General features: G+C 35.1%; 2 protein-coding genes across 4 annotated transcripts; one reads left to right on the top strand and one right to left on the bottom strand.

The window, feature by feature from the left end:
- Positions 1–464: 464 nt before the first annotated feature.
- Positions 465–7,360, bottom strand: LOC107764967 (pistil-specific extensin-like protein). Of its 3 annotated transcripts, XM_075234885.1 has the most exons (8): positions 7,166–7,360; positions 6,961–7,066; positions 5,439–5,776; positions 5,278–5,342; positions 3,868–3,966; positions 3,496–3,575; positions 3,195–3,412; positions 871–1,007 (listed from the first exon to the last, which is right to left on the bottom strand). In XM_075234885.1, exons 3-7 carry the CDS (start codon positions 5,656–5,658, stop codon positions 3,397–3,399), a joined length of 480 nt encoding a protein of 159 aa, XP_075090986.1. In that variant the 5' UTR covers positions 5,659–5,776; positions 6,961–7,066; positions 7,166–7,360; the 3' UTR covers positions 871–1,007; positions 3,195–3,396. The 3 variants fall into 3 exon arrangements, with proteins under 3 accessions (XP_016435997.2, XP_075090986.1, XP_075090987.1); XM_075234886.1 differs by lacking the exons at positions 6,961–7,066; positions 7,166–7,360 and having other exon boundaries at positions 5,439–5,540; positions 5,714–6,953; XM_016580511.2 differs by lacking the exons at positions 3,195–3,412; positions 3,496–3,575; positions 3,868–3,966; ... (2 more) ...; positions 6,961–7,066; positions 7,166–7,360 and adding an exon at positions 1,426–1,918 and having other exon boundaries at positions 465–1,007.
- A 4,410-nt stretch (positions 7,361–11,770) lies between these two features.
- On the top strand, positions 11,771–22,150 carry LOC107830338 (uncharacterized). The gene is made up of 16 exons (XM_016657859.2): positions 11,771–11,941; positions 12,471–12,670; positions 13,098–13,174; positions 13,268–13,363; positions 13,466–13,592; positions 14,366–14,424; positions 14,501–14,566; positions 19,450–19,520; positions 19,620–19,716; positions 19,970–20,044; positions 20,158–20,256; positions 20,832–20,975; positions 21,051–21,080; positions 21,181–21,243; positions 21,389–21,466; positions 21,570–22,150. The coding sequence occupies exons 1-16, from the start codon at positions 11,823–11,825 to the stop codon at positions 21,651–21,653; spliced, it is 1,485 nt and encodes a 494-aa protein (XP_016513345.1). The 5' UTR covers positions 11,771–11,822; the 3' UTR covers positions 21,654–22,150.
- The last annotated feature ends 762 nt before the right edge of the window (positions 22,151–22,912 follow it).

Genomic DNA, 22,912 nt, shown 5'->3' with positions numbered 1-22,912 from the left:
AATAAATTCTCCTCCTGATTATTGAATCTCAATGATCAAATCAATGTGAAGGTGGTCATCTAATTTTATCGAATAAGGTGAAGGATATGTACATGTAACTTTTTCCAAAGATTTACAAAATTGTGTTAAAACCTGCAGCGATGTTGGTCATGCAGAGGTTACAGCTCAAGATTACTTTTTACACCGCTTTTGATTTTCACTTATTGTTTTTGCCCTTTTTCTTTATTTTGTTGCAAAATATGGCGACATGTTTCTGGAAACTAATGCTTAGGCATAAAGGTAAAAAGCCTTAAACATCAGATCTTACACGCATTAAAAGTCGCATCATGCTGTGTCTGCTCCTATGTGTAGGAGGAATATTTTCTTTTTAAAGAAATGCTAAGTTAAATACTCCTAATATTATTTGTTCAATGTTAATTGTATCATAAAACCAACCAAGCCAGAGATGACAGACCAAACCACCATCAAAGCAAACAGCCTAACACTACTACATCATCATTAAAAAATAAAATTCACAAAAACAAGAAAAGCAAAAGTAACAACAAGAATTGAAAGTCTCAAAACACAGTCCCCAGTTCCCAACATTCTAGTACTACTATAGCTTATCACTTTCCCAGTTCCCAAACAATCAAAATACTGGCTTAGATAATGAACACTCAACACAGTATCTCACTACTGCTTGCACGGCAGATTCTTTGAGGGCTCAAAAGCAAAAGGCCCCACATTAAAGAGCTTAACCCCAGTCTCAGAATCAACTGGCTTTGATGTCATTGGAGCTGGTGGTGGCAGTGGTGCAGGGTTCAACATGGCTCCAGCTTGTCCATTGTGGAAATTTGTTGGGACACTGCACTCTGGTTTTGGTGATTTTGCTAAGAACACCTTGCACTTATGGTAACCTGCTGTGGTCAACCACTTTGGTTGGATGAAGAAGTAACCATTCTTGTCTGTTGTGCCTAGGGCTGTTAGGTGGTACTTTGTGTTGTTGCATGCCAGCTTCACCACAGCTCCTGCACCATAAAAAGATGGTTTACTTTTAGAATAAGGAAAAATTAAAATGGTCCTCATTTGCTCTTTTTGTTTCATTTCTCATGACGGAGTTAGACCAAGCCATTAAATTTGAAAAAGACAAACTGAAATACTGCTACGACTTGTGATTCAATAATGTGATGACATTTTTTTTACTAGAAGATGTCGTTAAGATAAAATGGTAGGTTCAAAAGTTAAATGAATAGTAGTATTATAACATATTTGTTTCATTTTATGTGGTACTAATATCCTTTTTAAAATATTTTATTTTTAAATTTTATGTACACTCAAACAAGTTCATATAAAAAATAAGGGAAAACTATATATCGTTTACAGCACATATAAAATAAAGTGTCATATACAATGAAAAAAAAAAGAATAGTTAAAAAGAGAAGGGACCCTGAATTGGAGAAGCTCCCAAGAGAGTGTCAACCCCCCTGTACTTGCAAGATTTGCAGTAAACAACTCCTCTTACACCAACAAACTTCCTGGTTGGAAGAGGAGATGGTGGTTTAACTGGTGGATGAGCAGGCGGAGTTGGTGGTTTACTAGGAGAATGAGCAGGTGGAGTTAGCGGTTTAACAGGCGGAGACGGTGGTTTGACTGGTGGTGATGAGGGTGTTGGTGAAGAGTGAGAAGGAGAAGAAGCTGGGGCTTGGGAGTGCTTGTGGTTGTGGTGGCGGTGGTGGTGATGGCCACCATTATGAGGCTTAGGGGTTTCAACAGGTGGGAAGCTAACAAGGGAATGAGGAGCTAGTTCTGAAGTTACAATGCCTTCATTTTGGCCAAGAACTGTAAATGAGCTAAGTACTAAAACTAGAATGACTCCAAAGGCAGCCATTTTGCCAAATGGTCTTTGTGAACTGAGTTCTGAGTAGGAGAGTGTAGGGGAAATGGATTACACTTATAGGGAATTGGAAGAGGCATATTCTATAGTATTATGAACAAAAAAATAAAAATAAAAACACGAATCATAAATGTGGGGGCCATTTTAATGGGGTCAGAATGAGGATTAGGACAAAAGGGGTATATCATGTTCAAGAAATAAAGATTTTGTACAGATGGCTAAATGCTTCACATGCAGAGGGCAGGAGGGGGCATGTTAACTTTGCACATCTAACCATGCGTCGTACAAGTTTCCAATGACCTTCGTTTTCATGTAATAGTAACATCTTAGTCCTCTAAATGGTTATAAAGGAGACAGCACTGCATTCCAATGGCTTTTCCATTTCAATTAATTTGTGATTAAAGTCAATTAAGGCACAGATAATTTGAAACAGTACGCATCAGCTTTCTCTTTTATCTTTAATTCTTTCTTTTTCAGTTTTGCCCTTGTACTCCTTGAATTTAGAATTGGAAGAGTCTTCTGTACGCTAGTTACTAGTACCCATTTGTTTTGTTTATAGGTCAGTGTTCTGTCATAAGTCTCTGTCTGTATGTGAAAACTGGTTATGGAGTCCTACAACCCAAAACTCCAGAGGTAACGGCTAGCTGAAAAGCCTGCCTCTTAAGTCTTGGTTTTCTTCTCGAGGAATTTCGGTTGTAGACTTGAAATATTTTAACTTGTGTAGGGGTAACTCAAGGATTTTATGAATTTTGTGGTTAAGTTCTATAATATATTTTATAACCAATATGATTTGATAACTTAAAAACTAAGTAAACAAACTATGTTAAATTATCTTGATGATATCAACAGATTATATGACTTATAAACCCTCCCATTCTTTTAAGCACTCAAATAAAATGGATAACACGGAATGATCGAGTTTTCAATTTCTGCATATGGCTTGTTGTATCTCATCTAACATACTCTTCGTAAGAACAAATCCAATTGTCTTAGCCTAAGGTGTTTCGATACTTCAACACCAGGCATATTTAGGCTTTTGACTGTTTGCTAGTTGCTACAGAATGTATGTAGCCCATGTATCAAAAAGTGGACAAGTATTCTAATTTGTGGCAGATATGAAGAAGGTTAATAAATCCATTTTGAGCCAACGTCCTGTCCGGAGAAAGTTAAATGTATTTTTAGATTTGTTTTCTGTGACATGCTAGCATTTCATACGTATAAAGTTATGCCACTTTGTACTCTTTTGAAACATCATCTTGTCAGTGGAAAGAAAAATGAGTTACTCATAATTTTTATGTCACATAGTGCTGATAAACTATACCTCAACATGTTTTAGCTCCATGGTTCCATCCATCAGTTCAATTAACAACTCATGATTCTTGCTCTGGTGGTTCAACACCATCAACAATCTTTTGGTACTGCAGCAAGCTTTCTAAGTTTGGCATAGAAGTTGTCAAAGATAATCTGATGCAGTTCCCCTCAAATTCAACTATCTTAAGACCAGAACATGCATCTTCAAACTCCTATGTAGCCTCAAACCTGATCATACCGTAAAATTAAATGCACCAACGTTAGATACGAGAGAGTACAGAGAGCTATGCAGAGTCTATTTTGGAAAATACCTGTTGAAAGTACTCTCGAGATCTTGCAATGACTTCAAATTCATGTTGCTCTTCTCAAGCTGATTACCTAATTCTAAGATCTACATTAAAAGGAGAAACAATGATACAGTAGGGGTATCCTTCAGTTTTCTTTTAAAGAAATAATGGAGCAACAGCAAATATGCTTTGGCAGTTCACAGTAGAAAGGTTGTTATACAATGTGATACTTGAGACCACCAATACATTAAAAATCATTGATGCATCAGCAACTGACAGCAAGATAACTGTTATTTCTCAATAAGAGAGCGCTCAAATTGTAAGGTCAAAATTGCATTAAGATAATGATATCTAGCGACTCTAAGTTGTCTTGCAATACGGAAAAGATGTAAGAACCTTAAAGTTATATTCTGCAGATGCATTTGACAAGTTTCCTTTATCTTCTCCAGGTGTAGAACAAGCAAAATTTGCCAGTACTCTTCCACGTTCAAGTCCCTAATACATATAACATAAAATACAATAAGTATAACAATGACGAGCATTTGAACAAAGTTAGGAGAGCTAAGACACAGAGAAGCATGATAAGATTGAACATAAGACTTGGAGAAGTAAAAGAGAAAAAGATAGAAAAGGGCAAGAAATTGTTCACCAAGCAAGTAAAACTCAACTTCTGATAAAAGTGAAACTTTCTCTATTGGTAATTTTATCAAAACTAACTGCTTCAGCAGTATAGCAAAAGTATACATGCTAATCTTCCACTTAAAAGGATTCCATGATTGACAACTTACCATTATTTTTCAAATGAAAAGAACACACAGTAGAATTATGTAAGGATTGCAACTGAAAGAAGTGAGACCCCATAAAGAAGATGCAAGTTCCAATTATGCAATTCATTAGCCGTTGGTCAAATTTAAGTTTCTTGCCACAATATTCTTCACGTAGAACTTGAAACTGCAGAGCCGACTCACTACCAAACAAAAGGCAAACACAAACTTCCTTACTCACTCATCCTCTTAAGAAAATAAACACAACGATTGAACTTACTTCCAGCCAAAATAAGAGATATTAAACAAAACAAATGGGCAGGAAAAGCTAAGAATTTTTCAAGTCCCTGCTTCTTAATGTTTGTTCCATAGTCCATTCACCCACTATTAATCATGCGGAGAAAAATGCTCCCAAAACATAACACATGCTATCTTCCACAACACCTCCCTATGTTTTCAGACATCTAACCACATTCATAGAATTTACATGAGGCTAGTGAGGAAAATAATATTCATTTCTAAGTATCACCAAACTTTTGCACGTCTTTTCTTATCAATGAAACTACCAAATTTTTCCACTGTCACCAAATAAGAGCATGATGATCCCTCTTCGTATCTTCACAGAAGCAACATCATGAAAACTTTGTGCTTATGTGCTCCCTATACATGGAAGATACGGTAAGCGTGCAACAGAATGAAGTCCATTACTGCCAAACAAGCTTGAAAAGTTATCAAAATCTTATGCACTACCATAATTAATAACAACTTCAATAGAGAATTAGATCACACGGAAGAGTTAGAAATTGTCACAGTTTACATTCTTCCACCCACCTGCAGTTTATTTGGTATTTCATCTTTAACACTTTAGTTCAATCAGCTACACGAACAAGACAGACAGATACCATAAAACTATAGCATGTCCAGTTGTTAAGGAACCAAGTAAATGTGTCTATTATACCTGCAAGCAATCCCCCTCAAGCCCTCCCTAATCAACAAACTCAGTTTATGTACAAGTAGCATCAGGGGATAAACAGTAACAAACCTGTGATTCAATAAGCTCCAAAGAACAACTTAAGCCTTCAATCCCGTTCCCCAATTTGCTATAACCTACAGAAAAAGAAAACATATCAAAATCAGAGCTCAGGCAACGTCTTAGTCCCACATATATCTGAACTTTCCAAAACCACCAGGAATCCTCAGCACCTTCAACATATTCCCTTGAAAGCCCCTCAATTTCATCTGCTATTTTTGCATTTTTAGCCTCCTCTGTGCTTAGCTCATTCTTCAAATATTCCCAAAATTCATCTGAAGTTGCAAAAACGAGGTTTAAATGGAAGATAAAGCTCCCTCCAAAGATATATGTGTGTGTGTCTGTGTGTATAATAAAGCTCCTGCCAAACATATATGTGTGTGTGTAATACATAGACACCAACACACACACATGGAGCAAAAAAAAGATATAAAAGCTTTTCTTCTACCTATATCCTGATCAGAAGAGAAGCTAACTTCTGAAGCATCATACAATATATGTTCCACTTTGCCTGCAAAAGCATACATAGAGAACAAACACGACATTGACAGAAAAATATAGTGAACATTTCAGGCCGTCAAAGAAAAAAAATCAAATTTAAAAAGAACCTCTCTTGGTCCCAATTTATTCATTCATTGTCCCTTATCCAGAGTCAAATTGATAATTTTCGGAGCTAACGTGTTTGGTATCGTTAATAATGTCTTGTTTGATGAAATCATTTTTCATTGTTTGGTTATCGTAAATAGTGAAAAATGTTTTCTTCAATGAAAATAATTTCCACATAAAAGTGGAAAATGGCTTCTTTAGCTTATGACAAGAGTCATTTTCCTTTCCAAATATCCCAACTCGTACTCCATGTTACTTGTTTCGATAACTCTTAGACATTGTTTTCAACCTACACCACTCAAAGATATATCCAACTAACAGTGGAAAATAATCCAGAACATTTTCCTCAACCAAAGGCACAACTGAAAACAGTTAATTTATTTTCCTTTTAGCTATATACACTGACAGTATAAAGGAATTTTTACACCACCAGTATAATTTAACCTGTTGTAATAGGTTAATCACCTTTTATGCTAGTTTAACAATCAATAATTGTTAATAGAATAACCTGCAATGTCCTTTTAATTATGTTACTCGGACTTTTCAAAAATGTTGTTGGGTATGTGTCGGATCTTCCAAATTTAGTGCATTTTTGGAGGATACGGCATGGGTGCGGCAGCACTTTTAAAGAGTTCGAGCAACATAGCTTTAAAGTGACCTATATAAATATTTTTTACACTGTCATAACTTAAATTCTTTAGATATTTTGGGTGTGCTTGGTATGGAAGAAAATATTCTTCAAAAAATATTTTCAAATTTTCTCATATTTGATTGGTCGGAATATTTTCTATAGGAAAACAAGTTCCTTAAAAATCAAGAAAATAACTTCCCCGTGAGAGCAGGGAAAACAAGTTATATAAGATAACTGCAAATTCTATTCTAATATATCAAAATGATAAACGAGTATGCTCAACTAGTCAATTTAACCTGACCAACTTCTGGAGCTAAATCACGCAAATGTTAATACAATAAATTCATTTTTAACTAAAATTTGAATATTTACAAACTATCCATAAAGCAGTGAAAAATAAAAACAAAGTGCTATAAAGTTCGAGAATCTCCAAAATTCTCTTCTTCTTTTTTTTGTACCTCAAACTGAAGTGCAGAATCTTCCAGTAATTTCTTCAATTCTAAACCGCATGACTCTGGATCTTCAATACAGCTTCTTTGAATATCTCTAAACTCTTGAATATTCCTATTATAACCATAATATTCAAAACAAAAAACAAATATCATTAAATAAGCACAAATAAATTACTGTAGCTTGAAATTGAGAAATTTAAAAATAAGAAACCTGCGAAGCAAATCAACATCACTGTGACTTGGATTTTCCATTTTTTGACTCGAATTGATAGCTGACACTGATTTTTTATTTTTTTGGGGGGCTGTAATTCAAACTCCCGCCATTGTTATACGGGTTTTGTGGTTGTGTTGATACTTGATATGGAGGACGAAGAAAAATAGAAAATGGATATGGATTAGTAAGGGGTGAAATCGAAAAATAGCCAGATTTACCGATAATTAAAAAATAAGCACAGTTTCAAAATTAATCAAAATTTAGCCAATTTTCACATAAAGATAAATTTGAACGAAAATACGGTTCAAAATACAGAAAATATTCTAGCATAATATATTAGAGTTCGAATTTTTATATGTAAACTTTTATCATAATATACTGGAGTTCAGCATAATATAATGGTCCAGCATAATATGCTGGAAGTTCATATACGGGTGCCCCAATCTCAAGTATATTATGCTATAATTTTTTGTGTTGCAGTAAGGTAATGGTTATTTTTCAATGACTTTACAAATGCTTATTATTTTTCAATTATCAGTCTGTGGCTAGCCTTATAAGCCCACTACATTTGGGCCCAACATGCTCTCTTTACAAAGAAGAAATGGCACCATGTAGCTTTGAACACTCTTATACAATATCTAGTTTTTAAAACTAGTTAGTCCTAAAAATAATTGCATTGGCCAAAAAAAATATATATATATATATATATATATATATATATATATATATATATATATATATATAAAATCGGACCTGTTTTCGAGAGAGGCTAAAAATATATATTTCTCTTTTTAACTCTTACAAGGCATTGCAGATGGTAATTTGGTCACAAAATCGAGAATATAACAACAATAACAACAATAACAACATATCTAGTGCGACTTAAAAACTTAATTTGATGTGTGTTCACAAATCATACTATGGAAAAGCATTTTTACGTCGCGTTTGTTAAATGCATTTTACAAATCACTCATCGCCAATGCGGAATCGAAAAGAATGGAATATTGTTTCGCTCTGTTGGATGCGTCGGATCCCGTATAACAAGCGAGCTCTTTACCATCAAATTCCATCCGAACTAGTGGCTTAAGCAGGAAGGAAAACAAAATTATGTGGTATGGTATCGTATATAGGAGCAAGTTTACTTTTAAGAGCAGTCTTTTGTCATTATTGAGGAGATATAAAATAGTTCATGAAATGAGTTTGCAAATTGCGTTCGTGAAATACGCATTTATTCCCTTATGAATGCGTTTTACATATCACATATTTCAAAACGCGTTACAAATCGCATTCAGTTTACAATCATATTCGTTAAATGTGTTTTACAAATCACATTTTAGGAATGTGTTTTACGGAGCACATTCAAGGAATACATTTTATAAATCGCATCCTGCTCGGACTTTGAACCGAGAACTTCTTGCATGCCATTTTAAATTGTGTACCATTTGAATTAAAAGCATAAGTTGTTAGAAAAAGTAGATTTTCGTTACAACAACTAATACGCTTCAGTCCAAAACAAGTTCAGTTCGGTTATACGAATCTGAACCGACCATAATTTCTCATTTAAATTAATCTCAAACCAATAATATACGTAAAAGTTAAGAAGTCAAATGGATCGATGGCTGAAAAATTCATCTAGAAACTAGGTGGTTGGAACCTAAATCGCCGGTAAAAATGGCTAAATGAGTGAAGAAAGATGTAGTCAAGGGCCTGTCCGCGGGCGAGGCTTGGGTTTTTTAATTGAAGTTATAGATCGTCGGTACAAAGAGCAACTACTGTTAAATAGACAAACAAATAAAACACAAGAGTTTAGTACTTTAGTTATTTTACAACCCATTTAGAAAAAATTAACAGTAAATCCGGTCGGTTAATTTTATAAAGATTTTAATTCAAAGTATAAGCGGACACAAACGCTCCTTTTCATGCCCAAAATCTATCGCGGCTTGCCCCGAATCATAGTAGTGAGATTTTGCTCATTATTGTAGCAAATATACCCTAAGAAGGAACTATCAATAGTGATTGTTGCTCCTTATGCCTGGTTCCGCTCAACTCTCCCTTCAGAGCTACCCTTGCCTGAAAGCGGAAGAGGTAGCTTACTAACCTACTGGAGTAAGTAGTCTTGTCCGAAAGCCTCAGGCGAAAAGACAGCTTAAAAGTAACAAGGTTCTGAAAGAAAGACAAGCCTTAAGGCAACTAAAGCTAGGAAGGTAGGTTAAAGTGACTAGTCTTTCTTATCCGAAAGCAAGCAAGACAACAAGGGAGGTTTTAGGCAACTCGCTGGTTTCGAGATGGGTTTCCTTGCGGGTGTGTCCACTTGTTTTCCTATTCAAGTTCTGGTTCCAATTTCAGAAAGTTCAGATTCTTATTGCCACTACTTAGCATACACTGGTTAAAAGGTTAAATGGTTCATTTTTCTTAACTTCAGATGAGTTAGGTTCTTTACGCAAAGAAGCCAGGCGAAAAGCGCACACGAAGATTATAAATAATATGTTAAAATCGAATCATCGACAAGGTGTTTCTCTTTACTTTTAAAATACCCTCTCTTTATAAATTCATATAACTAACTCATCGTTTATCACGTTTTGTAAAAAGAATCTTGCAACTCCAATGCCGGTGCCGTTAACCGACGACGCACAACCTCCAGTGAATATTCAACTATAGCTTTATTACTTTCTTTACTAAAGTTCCATTACAAAGTTCATTTTTTGTATTTATAGAAAAAATTGTAAAATTTCAGATTATTTTGATTTTTCAATTTTTGCTTTGCTTGTGGACAATGATGGCTCAATAAAATTAGTGACCTAAAGTTAAATTTTAATAAAAGGCCTTGTATTTTTTATGCTAGAATTCGTATATGTATGCATACATACATATGAAAAAAAACTATTATTACAATTTTTTCGCGCTTGTTGTTATAATATAATATTCTTAAATGATATAAAGCCTTTAACTCTACATAATAATATTATTTATATTAGTAAATAATGATTTGAATAAATAAAATATTAGACATGTATTTGCAAATTTCCTTTGATATCGTTGTAAAAAATTATATTTACCAATATGAAAATATAAGTAGTCTAATTCAAGGTTCTAAAGTATTTTACTATTAAATAATAGACAATCTCTTTTTCTTTCCTTTTTACAAAATTTGTATACTTTTTATTTTTCTACAAATTTTAATATTGTCTAAGCTAAAATAAAATCATAAAATTCACTACTAAATTATTTTTGGGCCTCAAAATCTCGAGGGCCTAAATCAAGGTTTTACTAGCCTCCCTCTTGAGCCACCCATTAATTCTTGATATTCTTAGTTAAATTTTATAGAGTTCAATTAAGATAAAACAACAATGACAAGAACGACATCGAATGTGCCATTCAGTTAACAAATGCGAATGAAGTTGGTTGAACAACATGTTCGTGCGACAATGGTCTCAATGAAATTGGTGGCTAAAATTAAAATATATCAAAAGACCCTTGAACTTTTTTTCATAAAATTCATAGAATAACAAGACTCTAAAAAGGCCTAATGTGAGAGCGCATCATATAAGCATGATGTGTCGGATAGGCGCATGTCACGATATTAAATTCTCATCTATACAAAGATATGGTATTAAGTGAAAATGATAAAGGGGTTAGCGCATTACTCACCGAGTTATTTTTTAACATGTAACACTTACCTTGAAAATTTCCTTTGTTAAAAAACGAGACACAAAAGAACTTGCTTTTTGATGTACGAATGTGCCAAAAAGAATAGCTAATTTAGAGAATCTGAATTAAAATTAGAAAGTAAAATCGTGAGAAACATGAAAAAAAAGTATACATAGAAGAAAAGTAAAATAGATAAAAAGGTAAATATATTATTTAATTTAATGACAGAAAAGATTTATCATATTACTCCCTCCGTCCACATTATCTGATTTTTTGGCTTTTTTTTGTGGTCCAAAATATTTGATTTTTTCATATTTCAAGATTGAATTAATTATTTATTTGCAAATTTGCCCTTAATATAAACGGCGTTGGAGTATGTCTTATGTTTATTTTCTAATGCAATTGGATTCATCCATCTCAGATTGGCGTTTCACTTCTCTAGTAGTCCGCGTACTACTTCTTATAAAATCTAATGAACATTTCATCTCTTACAATTCATGTTAATTATTTTTATAAAATAAAATTGGAGAAGAAATATTGAAAATTTTTGGCTCCATTTTATAGTTCTGAGATTTCTTGCTGAAAATTTAAAATAGTCTTGTCTTTGATGCTCACAAAGTTTTCAATGAGTTCTACTGGTTGCTTCGGTTCTGGGAGTTGCTAATCATCACATCCCAAATCCCAAAATAGCATTATGCAAATATAAATATGAAAAAAACGGGAAAAGATAGTAAATATTAATACAGTTAATTTAATTGCTAATTAATATTAAAAGATAAATATTTTAATATATGTAAAAATAACAAAAAGATAAATAAAGTGGACTCGAGGGAGTAACTCATTCAAACCTATCTCAATCAAAATTTTTAAAATATAAAAATTTGAAATATTTCATTAACTAATACTCCGTATATAATTATAAAATATATATTTTTGGGGCCTTAAATATTTGGGGTTTAAGGCAAGTGTTTCGCCTGCCTTACCGTAGAGCCGCGCAGGGTAAAAAATGATAGCAGCTATTTCGTGGGTTCCCAAAGGGGTTGCCAAGGCAGTTCCAGCCGCGGTTGAGCCCCCTTCAAAGGAAGAAATCGAGGAGCTTTTGAAGTGTGGCCTCCTTGATAAAAGGTATTATTGTTTTTTTTTTCTTGTAAGTTTTTTTTGGTATGCCTAAAAATAAATGATATTGACCTATTTAAGACCTAGAATATTTGGTAATTGGAACTGAACTTGATACTGTTATCATGTCTTGCATCGCCCTAAAGATGTACTGGTCCGTAGGTTTGAAACTATGGTCAGTGAAGGTGTTAGAAATGGAACAAGCTAGACCTAAAATCACATGGAAAGAAGTTATCTCGAAAGAACATCAAGTCGTTGGAATCAATGCAGACTTAGCCAAAGAGATTGCACAATGGAAGAAAAAGCTTTAAATTTGTTGGAGAACTTTTAATATTATTACTACTATTTTATTATTTGAGTTGAGCTTAAAGAAAGAAGTAAGTATTCATATTGTCGACCCCAATTTTGTTTGGGACTGAGGCGTAGTTACTAGTTATTGTATTGTTTGTATTGTATTGGAACCGAACTTGAAACTTCCTTTTGTGTAATCGTTGCTTTGCCTTACTCTTGAAAGTCTGTTGCTTTATTTTCCTTGCAGTGAAGATAGTGATAATGAGGAAGCTGAAGAAGATATGAATGTTGATGAATCCAAGGAAAACGAGGATGATGAAGTTGCTGTTGCATTAGCAGCTGCTAATGCACTTGGAAAAGCTACAAAAGATGTCTCTCCAGAAACTGATAACATAACAAATGGTTTAAAGGAATTGAAGATGGAAAACTACGATGATGAGGAGGATGGTAACTCAATAACCCTATTAGCTGATATGTTCACTTGGGTTGAATACTGTTTTTTTCCCTTCATTATTATATATAGCGTAACTGATGAAGCACTCGGGCACCGTGTTCATCTGAACCCATTATTTTCGACGCAGAGCATAAATATATGGATAAAAATTCATTAATATTGCAACAAATAACATGTCTTAACCCATAATTTTAAGAATACAATGGGTTCAATGCTAAAAAACTTAGAGGTTGAACCCATGAAACTAAATCCTAAATCCGCCTCTACTGGCACCCAGGGACTAGCTTAGTCTCCACTATGACATATCAGTTTTTACTTGGAAAGCTGTTCCCACTTTTATTCCTAATTGTCAAATTTTAAATGGATTTTGATTCAGTTTGCATCTCTCTCTCTCTCATTGCATGTGTTTGGTGTTGTCAGGCATTGAGCTTTTCGGTTCGGGACTCAAAGACTTGTACTACCCAAGTAATGACATGGACCCATATCTCAAGGATAAGGTTGCAGAATGACCATTTGTTTTCCCTCAGTCCCTCACGTTGGCTCCTTTGAAGTATTTTCCATTTTACTTACGGATGAAATTCTTCTCTCAGGACAGTGACTCAGAGGAGGATGAGGATATGACAATAAAGCCTGATGATTCTATTATAGTTTGTGCAAGCAATGATGATGATGTCAGTCATCTTGAGGCAAGTAAAACTAACTTCAGACTTAATTATACTTTCATCTGTATGCCCCTGGTAATTTCATTTGGCCACCTTTAATTTTGTAACGTTCATCCGTGCCAGCAGATTTGGATTTTGGAAGTTTTATCAGATGGTACTGTAAACATGTATGTTCATCATGAGATTATTATTCCTGCGTTTCCTCTCTGCACAGCATGGCTCGATTGCCCTATTAAAAGTGACGAGGGGAAAGGTAAGGTTCTGCTTGAAGTTGAGCTTGCTACTGAAGTTTTTTCTCTTAGTGGTTGTTGAACATATATAACTTTCAGAAGCAATTCTTTGACATCATTTTTACTTCTTATATTTCACTTCGTTATCTATGTTTTTCATTTCTCTTGTCCAGATAATAATTGTTTGGACATGCTCTAATCATTGACATCATTTTTTTGGCAATTGTTCATTAGCACTTGTTCTTCACTAAAAGCCCACTCTTTAGTTGATTTTGCTCTAAAGCCCTTGGCATCGGCGCTTCCCTGTGCTTCCTTACCTTGGTAGATTTCAATAATTTCAGAGGCTAAAGAAATTATGCTGCTCACTACGATATAGGAGTACTGCTTTTTTATAATTAGTATTAAGCTAAGAGATTCATTTGCCATATAAGATGACCTTTTAATAAAAATGCTATGATAAAGTCTATTTAAGTTGCATTTCTCTCACCCTGCTTACCTTTTTCCTGGCCTGTAGCGTTTGGTAGAATGGCAGCCACCAGCACTACACACTTGTTTAGAAGGCAAACCTTTCAAAACCATCCGCAAACATTAATTTGCGATCGGGCTATATGCTCTTCCATTGTTTCACTCTTTTCTCCTCAGTATTTTTTCTTTTCTTTTACCCATTTTACCGCCGAAATTAGGCACAATGAATCTATTTAATGCAGTTTGATCTTAGATTTATAATAGTTGATCTTTGTATATTTGATGGTGTACTTCCTTTGCTCATGTTAATAAATGAGTTATATGTTGATAGGGAACTTCATAGCTGTGGGCTCAATGGAACTAGCAATTGAAATTTGGGACCTAGACATAGTAAGTGGCTGCACACTGATCTTGATGAACTCCCGACTCACTACTGATCGTATCGCACTATCTTCATTCTTTGTAGTTGGATGAGGTGCAACCAGCTGCTGTATTAGGTGGAATCGCTGACATAAAGAAAAAGGGGAAGAAGGTAATCTTTAATCCAACTTTCAATTGGAATGGTCTTGTATGCTAAGTCAGCTTGTTCAGCTGAAATTAGTTTTATATGTTAAGGTAGAAAACATGTGGACTAGTTTCCTGGTTTCTCTGTTGAATAAAGTAAGGGTGGCAAGTGGGCCGGTCCCGGGCCTAAACGGGCTAAGTGGGCCGGTCCAAACGGTCCCGGGCCGGTCCCAAATTAAACGGGCCAAACGGTCCCGGGCCGGTCCCAAATTAAACGGGCCAAACGGTCCCGGGCTAAACAGTCTTTTTGTAAGGACCGGCCCGAGACCGGGACCGTTTGGTACCGGGCTAAACGGTCCCGCCCCGCGGGCTAAATGGGCTAAGTGGGTCCAACGGATTTAAAAAAAAAAAATTAAATAGAAATTAGAGACAAAAGGATGTTAAAATAATATCTAAGGCAATGCCTTGTAAAATTTATTATAAAATTGTGACCTAAATTTTTAAATATTTTTTAAGGTCTGCGTACAGACTACCCTCCCCAGACCCTACCTGTTGGGATCAAACTGGGTTTGTTGTTGTTGTTTTTAATTCAAATTTAAAGTCTAAAGACGAAAATATTGTAAAGAGATGTTCAAAGCAATGCCTTGTAATTTTATTATAGCATTAAAAAATATGGCAATATCTTTCTTAGTCTTCATCCCCCTATGGAATGAGCACAACAAGGTGCTAATACCACCATTGAAAAGAAAAAGAAACTAATCAAGATGTGCCAAAATACAAGTTACATAATACATATTAATTTTTGTTCATACAAGTTACATGGTATCTCTTACAAACTTCATAAATTTATCAAGGTCCGGAGGAATTTCCGTTGGTGGTGGCGGAAAAGTAGCTTGGTCATCGCCACTTCCGGGCGAAGCAACATCCTCCGCAAGTTCAGCTAGCATTTCTTTGTAAGCTTCGTCTTCATCTGGTTGTGATTCAGCAAGTCCAAAATTTCTTCTTTCCGACCGGATCCAATCTCTGAAAAGTACTGATTTTTCCAAGCTCTCCCTCATAGATGCTCTATAATCACCTAGTTGAAGTCTTGCTTGACTGAAAGCGCTCTTTGATGCCACTGTTGAAGCTTGAATAGTTAAAATGTCTCGGGCCATCCTTGAAAGAACCGGAAAGTGTTTTTCTTTATCCTTTCACCATTCCAAAAGATTAAAGGAGCCGTCGGGATTTACTTCCTCAATTCCCTGCGACAAATAAACTTCAAGCTCATTTAGTTGTGAAAAATCACTACTACTAGAACCTTGAGAACCCCTAAACCCCGCCCAAACACTAAGTGCTCTTACTCCCGCAGTTCTTTTAGATGATTGAGAATCAGAAGAAGAAATAGTTGGAACATTTGGTCTAGCATGATTTAATGCAACTTGATAAGTATTAAAAATAGTTTGAGCATTTATTCTAATTGAGGCTATTGCTTCCGGAAGTTGAGACAATTCCTTATCTTCAAGTGCTAAACTATTATAAACAGTTTCATACCACAAATGAGGGCCTCCTAATTTCATACAAGGATTTAACAAAGCAGAAACATCATAAATAGGGGGAATAGGGAAAAAATATTTTTTAAACTTTTTTCTCATAGAATCAATAGCAAGTTTATAAATTTCCCCACCCTTTGAAAAATGAGCAAACAAATTTGCAAGTTCTGCAATATAAACTAAACAGTTAGAAATAGTAGGATAATATTGCCCAGAAAATTTATTTGTAGCAATATGAAATTTTTCTAAAAAATCTACAAGTATTTTAACATTAGCCCAATCCCCATTTGTAAGGTGCTCATCATCATCACCACTTACATGTGCATTAAATGTTGAGTTTATGGGGTTTCTATATTCATATGCAACAACCAAACTTTCATACATGTAATTCCATCTAGTTGGACAAGGTTTAGGAACCTTTCTTTCTCTTAGGCCAAATTCATCGCATCTTTTAAAATATTCTCTAAGTCTACTTCTACGGCTTGAATAAAAAAGCCAGTTAAGAGCCATTTTAACCTTTTCAATTTCAATATTTAAAATTCTCATACCATCACCCACAATTAAATGGTAAATATGACAAATACATCTAACATGAAAAATATCACTAAATGCAGGATTTAGCGTAGTGGTAAGAAAGGCTATAGCATTTGTGTTACTAGTAGCATTATCCATTGAAATTGACATTATTTTATCACTAATGCAAAAATATCTACAAATATCTGTAACTGTGCTAGCAATAAACTGCCCTGTGTGACGTGAATTAATTATTCTATAAGAAATAATGCGCTTTTGCATTATCCAATCCTCATCAATCCAATGACTGGTAACAGTAAGGTAATCACAGTCGTTACCACTTCTACCAATATCAGTTGTAATAGCAACACGACAATTTATATGAGTAAATAAATAGCGCAAATATTGTTCATATTCATGTTTATATTTATAAATATCGCTCTTTACGGTTGTGCGAGAAAAACCTTTATAAGTAGGATTAAAATTTTTTCTAATATAATGCACAAAGTTAGGGTCAGAAGGAAAATTATAGGGTAAACACATAACAGTTACCATTTTTGCCAATTCTTCCCGATCTTTTTTTGGATCATAATATAAAATACCACCGGTAACAGTGTTAATTCCCGGTTGAAATTGATTTGAACCAGTACTAAGGTCAACCTGACTAGGAGTAGGTAGACTTTTCCCCTCGGCCAAAGCTTTCAGACGAAGATATCTCACTCTATCTTGAGGGTGTTTCATTATGTGTCTAGCCAAAGTTCCCGTCCCCCCGCGATCCAAAATATTTAAAAACTAACTTCGTGCCACAAGTTTTACACTTAGCCTTATTTTCTGGAATTAGTCGAGTAAAAAATGGCCAAATGGGAGATGTTTCCGTCCGTTTGCTAGGTTGTCTAGAAAAAGTAGGAGTAGTAACAGGAGTATCAGATGGGGCATCATTTGGATTAGCAGGGTTATCACTAGTTGGGTTAACATCAGGAGCAGGACTAGTTGGTGTATCATCATCCGGTTAAGTTTCATCAAAATCTATTTCCTCGTCATCATTTTCATCAATAGTTGGATTAGAATAAAGAGCATTCATTAATTCATGGTCTAATTGTTCACCAGCTCTAATATTATGGCAAAATTGACTTTCAGTAAATTGTAATAAACTATTATCGCTATCAAGAATAGCAGGTGTAGGACGGATATGGAGTTTGGTTCGGGGAGCCCGGGGTAGTGGAGGAGGAACAGATTGAGCACTAGATTCGTCACTCTTGGATTTTCCCTTATTTTTACTAAAAAGTTATTTTAAGGAAGCCATCTTAATTAATAAAGTAATAGAAAATAAATAAAACAAACAAAATTATAATATTAAAACTTAAGAGTTGGAACGAGTTTACCGAATTAACGAACAACTTGTTGAAAATTGATTATCGTTGAAGACTTCAATTCACCAACTTCACAATTGTTTCACAAATTGTAACAATAAAGTAAGCAATAGTAGCAATTATAGAAGAAAATTGGAGAGAGATTGTGATAGATTGATGATTTTGTAAGAAAAAATGAAAGAATGAGGGGTATTTATAGTTGAAAATAGGAAAAAAGTGTAATTATAAAAAGTTTGGGATTAAAGCAAAGTTGGGGGTTGGGTTAAATGGCTATTTTATAAATAGCCAACGTATTTTTTTTTTATAAAAAAAATAGCCGTTGGGACCGTTTGGCCCGCTAAGGGACCGGTCCGGTCCCGGTCCCTGGCGGGCCAAATGGTCCCGGGTCTGGTGGGCCCAAAGCTTAGGGACCGGCCCAGGCCCACTAAAACCGGTCCAAACGGTCCTGGCCCGCGGTCCCGGGCCGGTCCCGGGCCTAGACCGGCCCACTTGTCAGCCTTAGAATAAAGTAGTAGGTTAATTTCAACACTTGGCTATCACTGATGGTCATTGTTAGGCTTTTATCTCTAGTAGTCCCAATTTCCTTCTTCCTTCATGTATGTAGGGCTGTCATCTTCCACTTATATATGATGCTGTTAATAAATTTCCTTCTCTCCCGTCCAAAGGAAACAAGGGCTGCGTATACCTCAACGCCAATGTGGACCTTTTTTTTGCGGGATACCCTACTAAATTGTTAAAGAGTTGACTGCGTATAATTCAACGATTGGTGTCTCCATGCTGCAGTGTAACTCATTAATGCATGGATTGTTGGGCTTGCCCGATCTTCACAATAGTACTGTATTTTCATGCTTGATATTATGAGGTAGGAACTATCCATATTAGTAGTCTAAGAGGCTCTAATTGATGGCCATGTGAGCAACTTGAGGTGGTGATGTTCTTGATATTGTTAGGCTCTAATGTATAAGAGGCTTGTCTGAGTATTCAAGCAGCTAGTTGGAACTGCAGTGTATTAGTTTTCGATTTCTGTTATTGGATGTCTGAAGGGCTTGGACTTCAGTTCAACTGACATGTTCTTGGTTAACTCACTCTCTGCGCCTCTACTCTACACTATGCATGCGATGCAGGGCAAGCGTATATGTGCCGAGGAGTCGATTATTGGCATTATTAGTTTCTATATTAAAAATTAAATTAACCAATGATATGGTTTGAAGAGAAACTACCTCTTCACCCATCAAAAGAAAAAAGAGAAACTACCTTTAAATAACCATTTTGTTGTTTTTCTGTCATGGCAGCAAATCTGGTCAATTTTGTGAGAGTTATTTAACACATACCAAATACCAGTGTTAAAACCTCATTCTTTAGAAAATGAAAGAAAAGGAATGATAGTTTGCATGGTGGATGGTCTTTACGATTTGATAATTGTGTGAACCCAAAACTTACTTCTTATGCGCCATTTACCTAATTCTAAAAAAAAAACTTTTTTTTTTTCTTACTTGTAGAAAACCATCAAATACAAAAAGGATAGCCACTCCGATTCAGTACTTGCTCTCGCTTGGAACAAGGAATATAGGTATGGATTTCTGATTGTTCACTGATTGATCAGTGTATGATTGCGTTAGAGAGGTATAGTCAAAGTTCATATGTTGGCTTGTCCCAACATTCTACGCAGGAATATGCTTGCCAGTGCTAGTGCTGATCAATCAGTCAAGGTTTGGGATGTGAATACCAGAAGCTGTACTGTCACTATGAACGACCATACTGACAAGGTAGAATCCAAAATTTTGTAGCATGTTGTTTAAACATCATATTGTTTTGTATCAAGGACCGAAAACCCCCCGATACACTTATAGTCTTTTGTTATGTAGGAGACCTCTTCTGCATGTTAAAGTAAACAATATGCATTTACTATTCTTTGAAATTCTATCTGATCAAAATTGAATTATTTGTAAAACATTAATCAGCAGCTTGCTTACAAAATTATGAAAGAAGCAGATTCATCATCTTGCTCTGCTTTGTCAGGTTCAAGCAGTTGCATGGAATCCATTTGCATCACAGATTCTTCTGAGTGGGTCATTTGATCATACAGTTTGCTTGGTGATAAAGCTTTTCTCCTTCTTCCTTTTTGCCCTTTTTTGTTTTGGAAAGCTAGGACTGTGGATTAGCTTCTTAGTTTAAGATGCTAATTCAACTTTCAACATGTCTTGCAGAAGGATGTGAGGTATCCATCTCACAGTGGATATAAGTTTCCAGTTTCCGCTGACGTTGAAAGCTTGGCTTGGGATCCACATTCTGAGCATTCATTTGTGGTCAGTGCTTGCACTGTTTATGACTTACCCAATCTATTTTTCAAGGCTTTGTTTGTTTGGTATGCTACATGATTAGATAGTACCTTTAGTTCTGTTATGGGAATCGTTAGTGTGGAGATTGTGAATAATTTTCTCAACATGGGGCCATTAGTATGGTAACTAAAGGATGGGATTATGTCTGTTGGTTAGGTAAATATACTATGGAATCGGGGAAAAAGGGGGGGGGATGACATTGAAATTATGTGCATATTAGTTTATCTATAATCTATTTGCTTGCTGATTGACACTTAATTTTATTTAATGCAGAAAAAGAGAAGTATTTATCTGTTTCCTAGTTCCTGTGGACTAAAATGAAAATAAAAACTAGATAAATTCAATCTGTCATGTAATCTTTTCCCCTTGGCCAATCACTAAATTTCTGTTCCCTATAACTGTATGAGACCTAAAAGTTTTTTTGTTAGGATGAATAAATCCGTATTAAAATCTACTTGGAGATTCTACTTGGAGATTTTAATCTGGATGTGTATTGGACATTAGGAATTGCTGACCAGAATAGAGTTCCGTAAAACTTTCAGGTCAGCTTGGAGAATGGTACAGTTACTAGTTTTGATATCCGTGCTGCTAGTTCTGATTCGAGTTCTGCGACAAAGCCAAGTTTCACCATCCATGCTCATGATAAAGCAGTGTCCTCGATGTCCTTTAATCCTCTAGTCCCAAATGTATGTGAAACTTTTTTTTTGCGTTACCCTTTAATTCGTTTTTCCGTACTCATTTTCCCCGTGTATTTTGGGCAGCTTCTTGCAACTGGTTCCACGGACAAGATGGTACTTTCTTGTTGTCTCTGTTCGCTGCTTAGTACCTAGTTTTGATTTATTCCGGGGGATGAGAGCTATTCCACTGATTAATTTAATTAATGTGCTGCAGGTTAAACTATGGGATCTGAGCAACAATCAACCTTCTTGTATTGCATCAAGGAATCCAAAAGCCGTATGTGATTTGCAAATTTTTGTGGTTGAATATTTATTTGATACATATTTTTCTTTCAACCTTTCATGAACACAAGGTTTTAGACGGTTATACATTTTGATTGATGTACTATCATGACGACCACTTCGTTTTATTTTGTTATCAGGGAGCTGTCTTCTCTGTTTCCTTCTCAGATGATTGCCCCTTTTTTCTTGCTATTGGTGGTTCTAAAGGGAAGTTGCAGGTAAGTTGTGTTCTCTTTGAAAGGATTAGTTTGTTGCGGCTCTAGTTTCTGTGGTTTTTGGGCTGTAAATGACTGAGAATTTGTCTTTGCTTATCATTTGCAGCTATGGGATGTTTCTTCAGAAGATGCGGTGTTGAAGAAATATGGGAAATATGTCGCGCAAAAAGGGCCGTTGCCCAAATCATAATGTAAATGTAGTTTCTAAATATTGGTTTTGAGTTATATAGGGAAAATATTAGCTAATCTGTCAATTTTGATTTGTGTTTTAGTAGGGTAGTTATTGGTTCCCATTATTTATCATATGATCATGATAAATTTTATTGTTGCTTGCCTGGGCCAAGTGACAGAGGAAGTGAAGAGTTTTGTGGAATCAAGATAACAAATCATCTCCTCCTATGTATTGAGTTGAGATATAGAATGGTTTGTTTTTTAAACATAACCTACACAAGATCAATGAACATGTAGTGGGGACCGGGCTCCAAAACTTAGTAAAGATTAAAAAATGTCAGGTGATTTCTTTCTATTTGTTGTTAGGCATTATCTTGTACTTGTGTTGGGTGGGAGGTAGCAGGTTTTCAATGGTGTAATAGTTGAGGTGTAGCTGTTCGGACACTATTCGGAAAAAGAAAGTTTACTGAATAGATCAAGATTGTCCTACTTTCAATTTTAGCTTCTTTTTTTAAATTGTGCTCTCTTGATGGCTAATTTTCTTTACAATTTTCAATGTTCTATTTTCCATTTTCTCAGAAGAAAAATTATCTTTCTTGCATACTTCAATATTTTTTCTATGTACGTATTACTTCCAAAAAGGTGCATTTGAATCTACTCATATTAGCCCGCCCTCGTCCATTTTTTTTTTTTTTCTACTGAATATTCTCAATGTAGGGTCTACAATGAATTATTAAGCAAAAACAAATGTAATGAAGAAAAATCTGACAGATAGAGAAAACGTTAAAAATGAAGGTTTCTTATTAATATGCCTAACTGAATTTAGAATACGAACAAAATGACATGTAGTTATTTTCGCTGTAGAATGGGGAGGATCAGTATCAACCATCCTCTCAAGTTCCAAATTTAAATTTTTTTAGTGGTCGTTTGGTAGGAGGGATAAGTAAAAATGGTGTTGGTATAAAAATTTAATACCACTTTATACCTTGTTTGATTACCAAACTTGAGATAAGTTATTCCGATATTAAAATTAATACTGACATAACTTATACCTCTCGAGAAGTGGGATAATTAATGCTGGGATTATTATCCCACGGCAAAATAGCGAAATTCACCAAAATAGCCCTAAGGGCCTCGAACCCTTTTGCTACATCACTTTTCCCATTCTTTACCCAACATTGGTAAAGCAATGCCGCTACAAATTTCTTTGCTCTTGGGGAAGATTTCTTCTCTTCTTTGGATGTAGAAGCTATGTTGTAGTGATTGAAGAACAACTTT

The sequence above is a fragment of the Nicotiana tabacum genome, chromosome 17, assembly GCF_000715075.1.
Source record: "Nicotiana tabacum cultivar K326 chromosome 17, ASM71507v2, whole genome shotgun sequence".
Classification (NCBI taxonomy): domain Eukaryota; kingdom Viridiplantae; phylum Streptophyta; class Magnoliopsida; order Solanales; family Solanaceae; genus Nicotiana; species Nicotiana tabacum.
This window is presented reverse-complemented; position numbering and strand designations above follow the sequence as displayed.

Coding starts and splice junctions, on each gene's coding strand:
- LOC107764967 (XM_016580511.2), bottom strand. CDS start 1,867: ATGGCTGCCTTTGGAGTCATTCTAGTTTTAGTACTTAGCTCATTTACA. Junction 1,008..1,425: donor GGGAGCTTCTCCAATTCAGG/GTCCCTTCTCTT, acceptor TTTATGGTGCAG/GAGCTGTGGTGAAGCTGGCA.
- LOC107830338 (XM_016657859.2), top strand. CDS start 11,823: ATGATAGCAGCTATTTCGTGGGTTCCCAAAGGGGTTGCCAAGGCAGTT. Junction 14,425..14,500: donor AAATTTGGGACCTAGACATA/GTAAGTGGCTGC, acceptor CATTCTTTGTAG/TTGGATGAGGTGCAACCAGC. Junction 19,521..19,619: donor GCTTGGAACAAGGAATATAG/GTATGGATTTCT, acceptor CATTCTACGCAG/GAATATGCTTGCCAGTGCTA.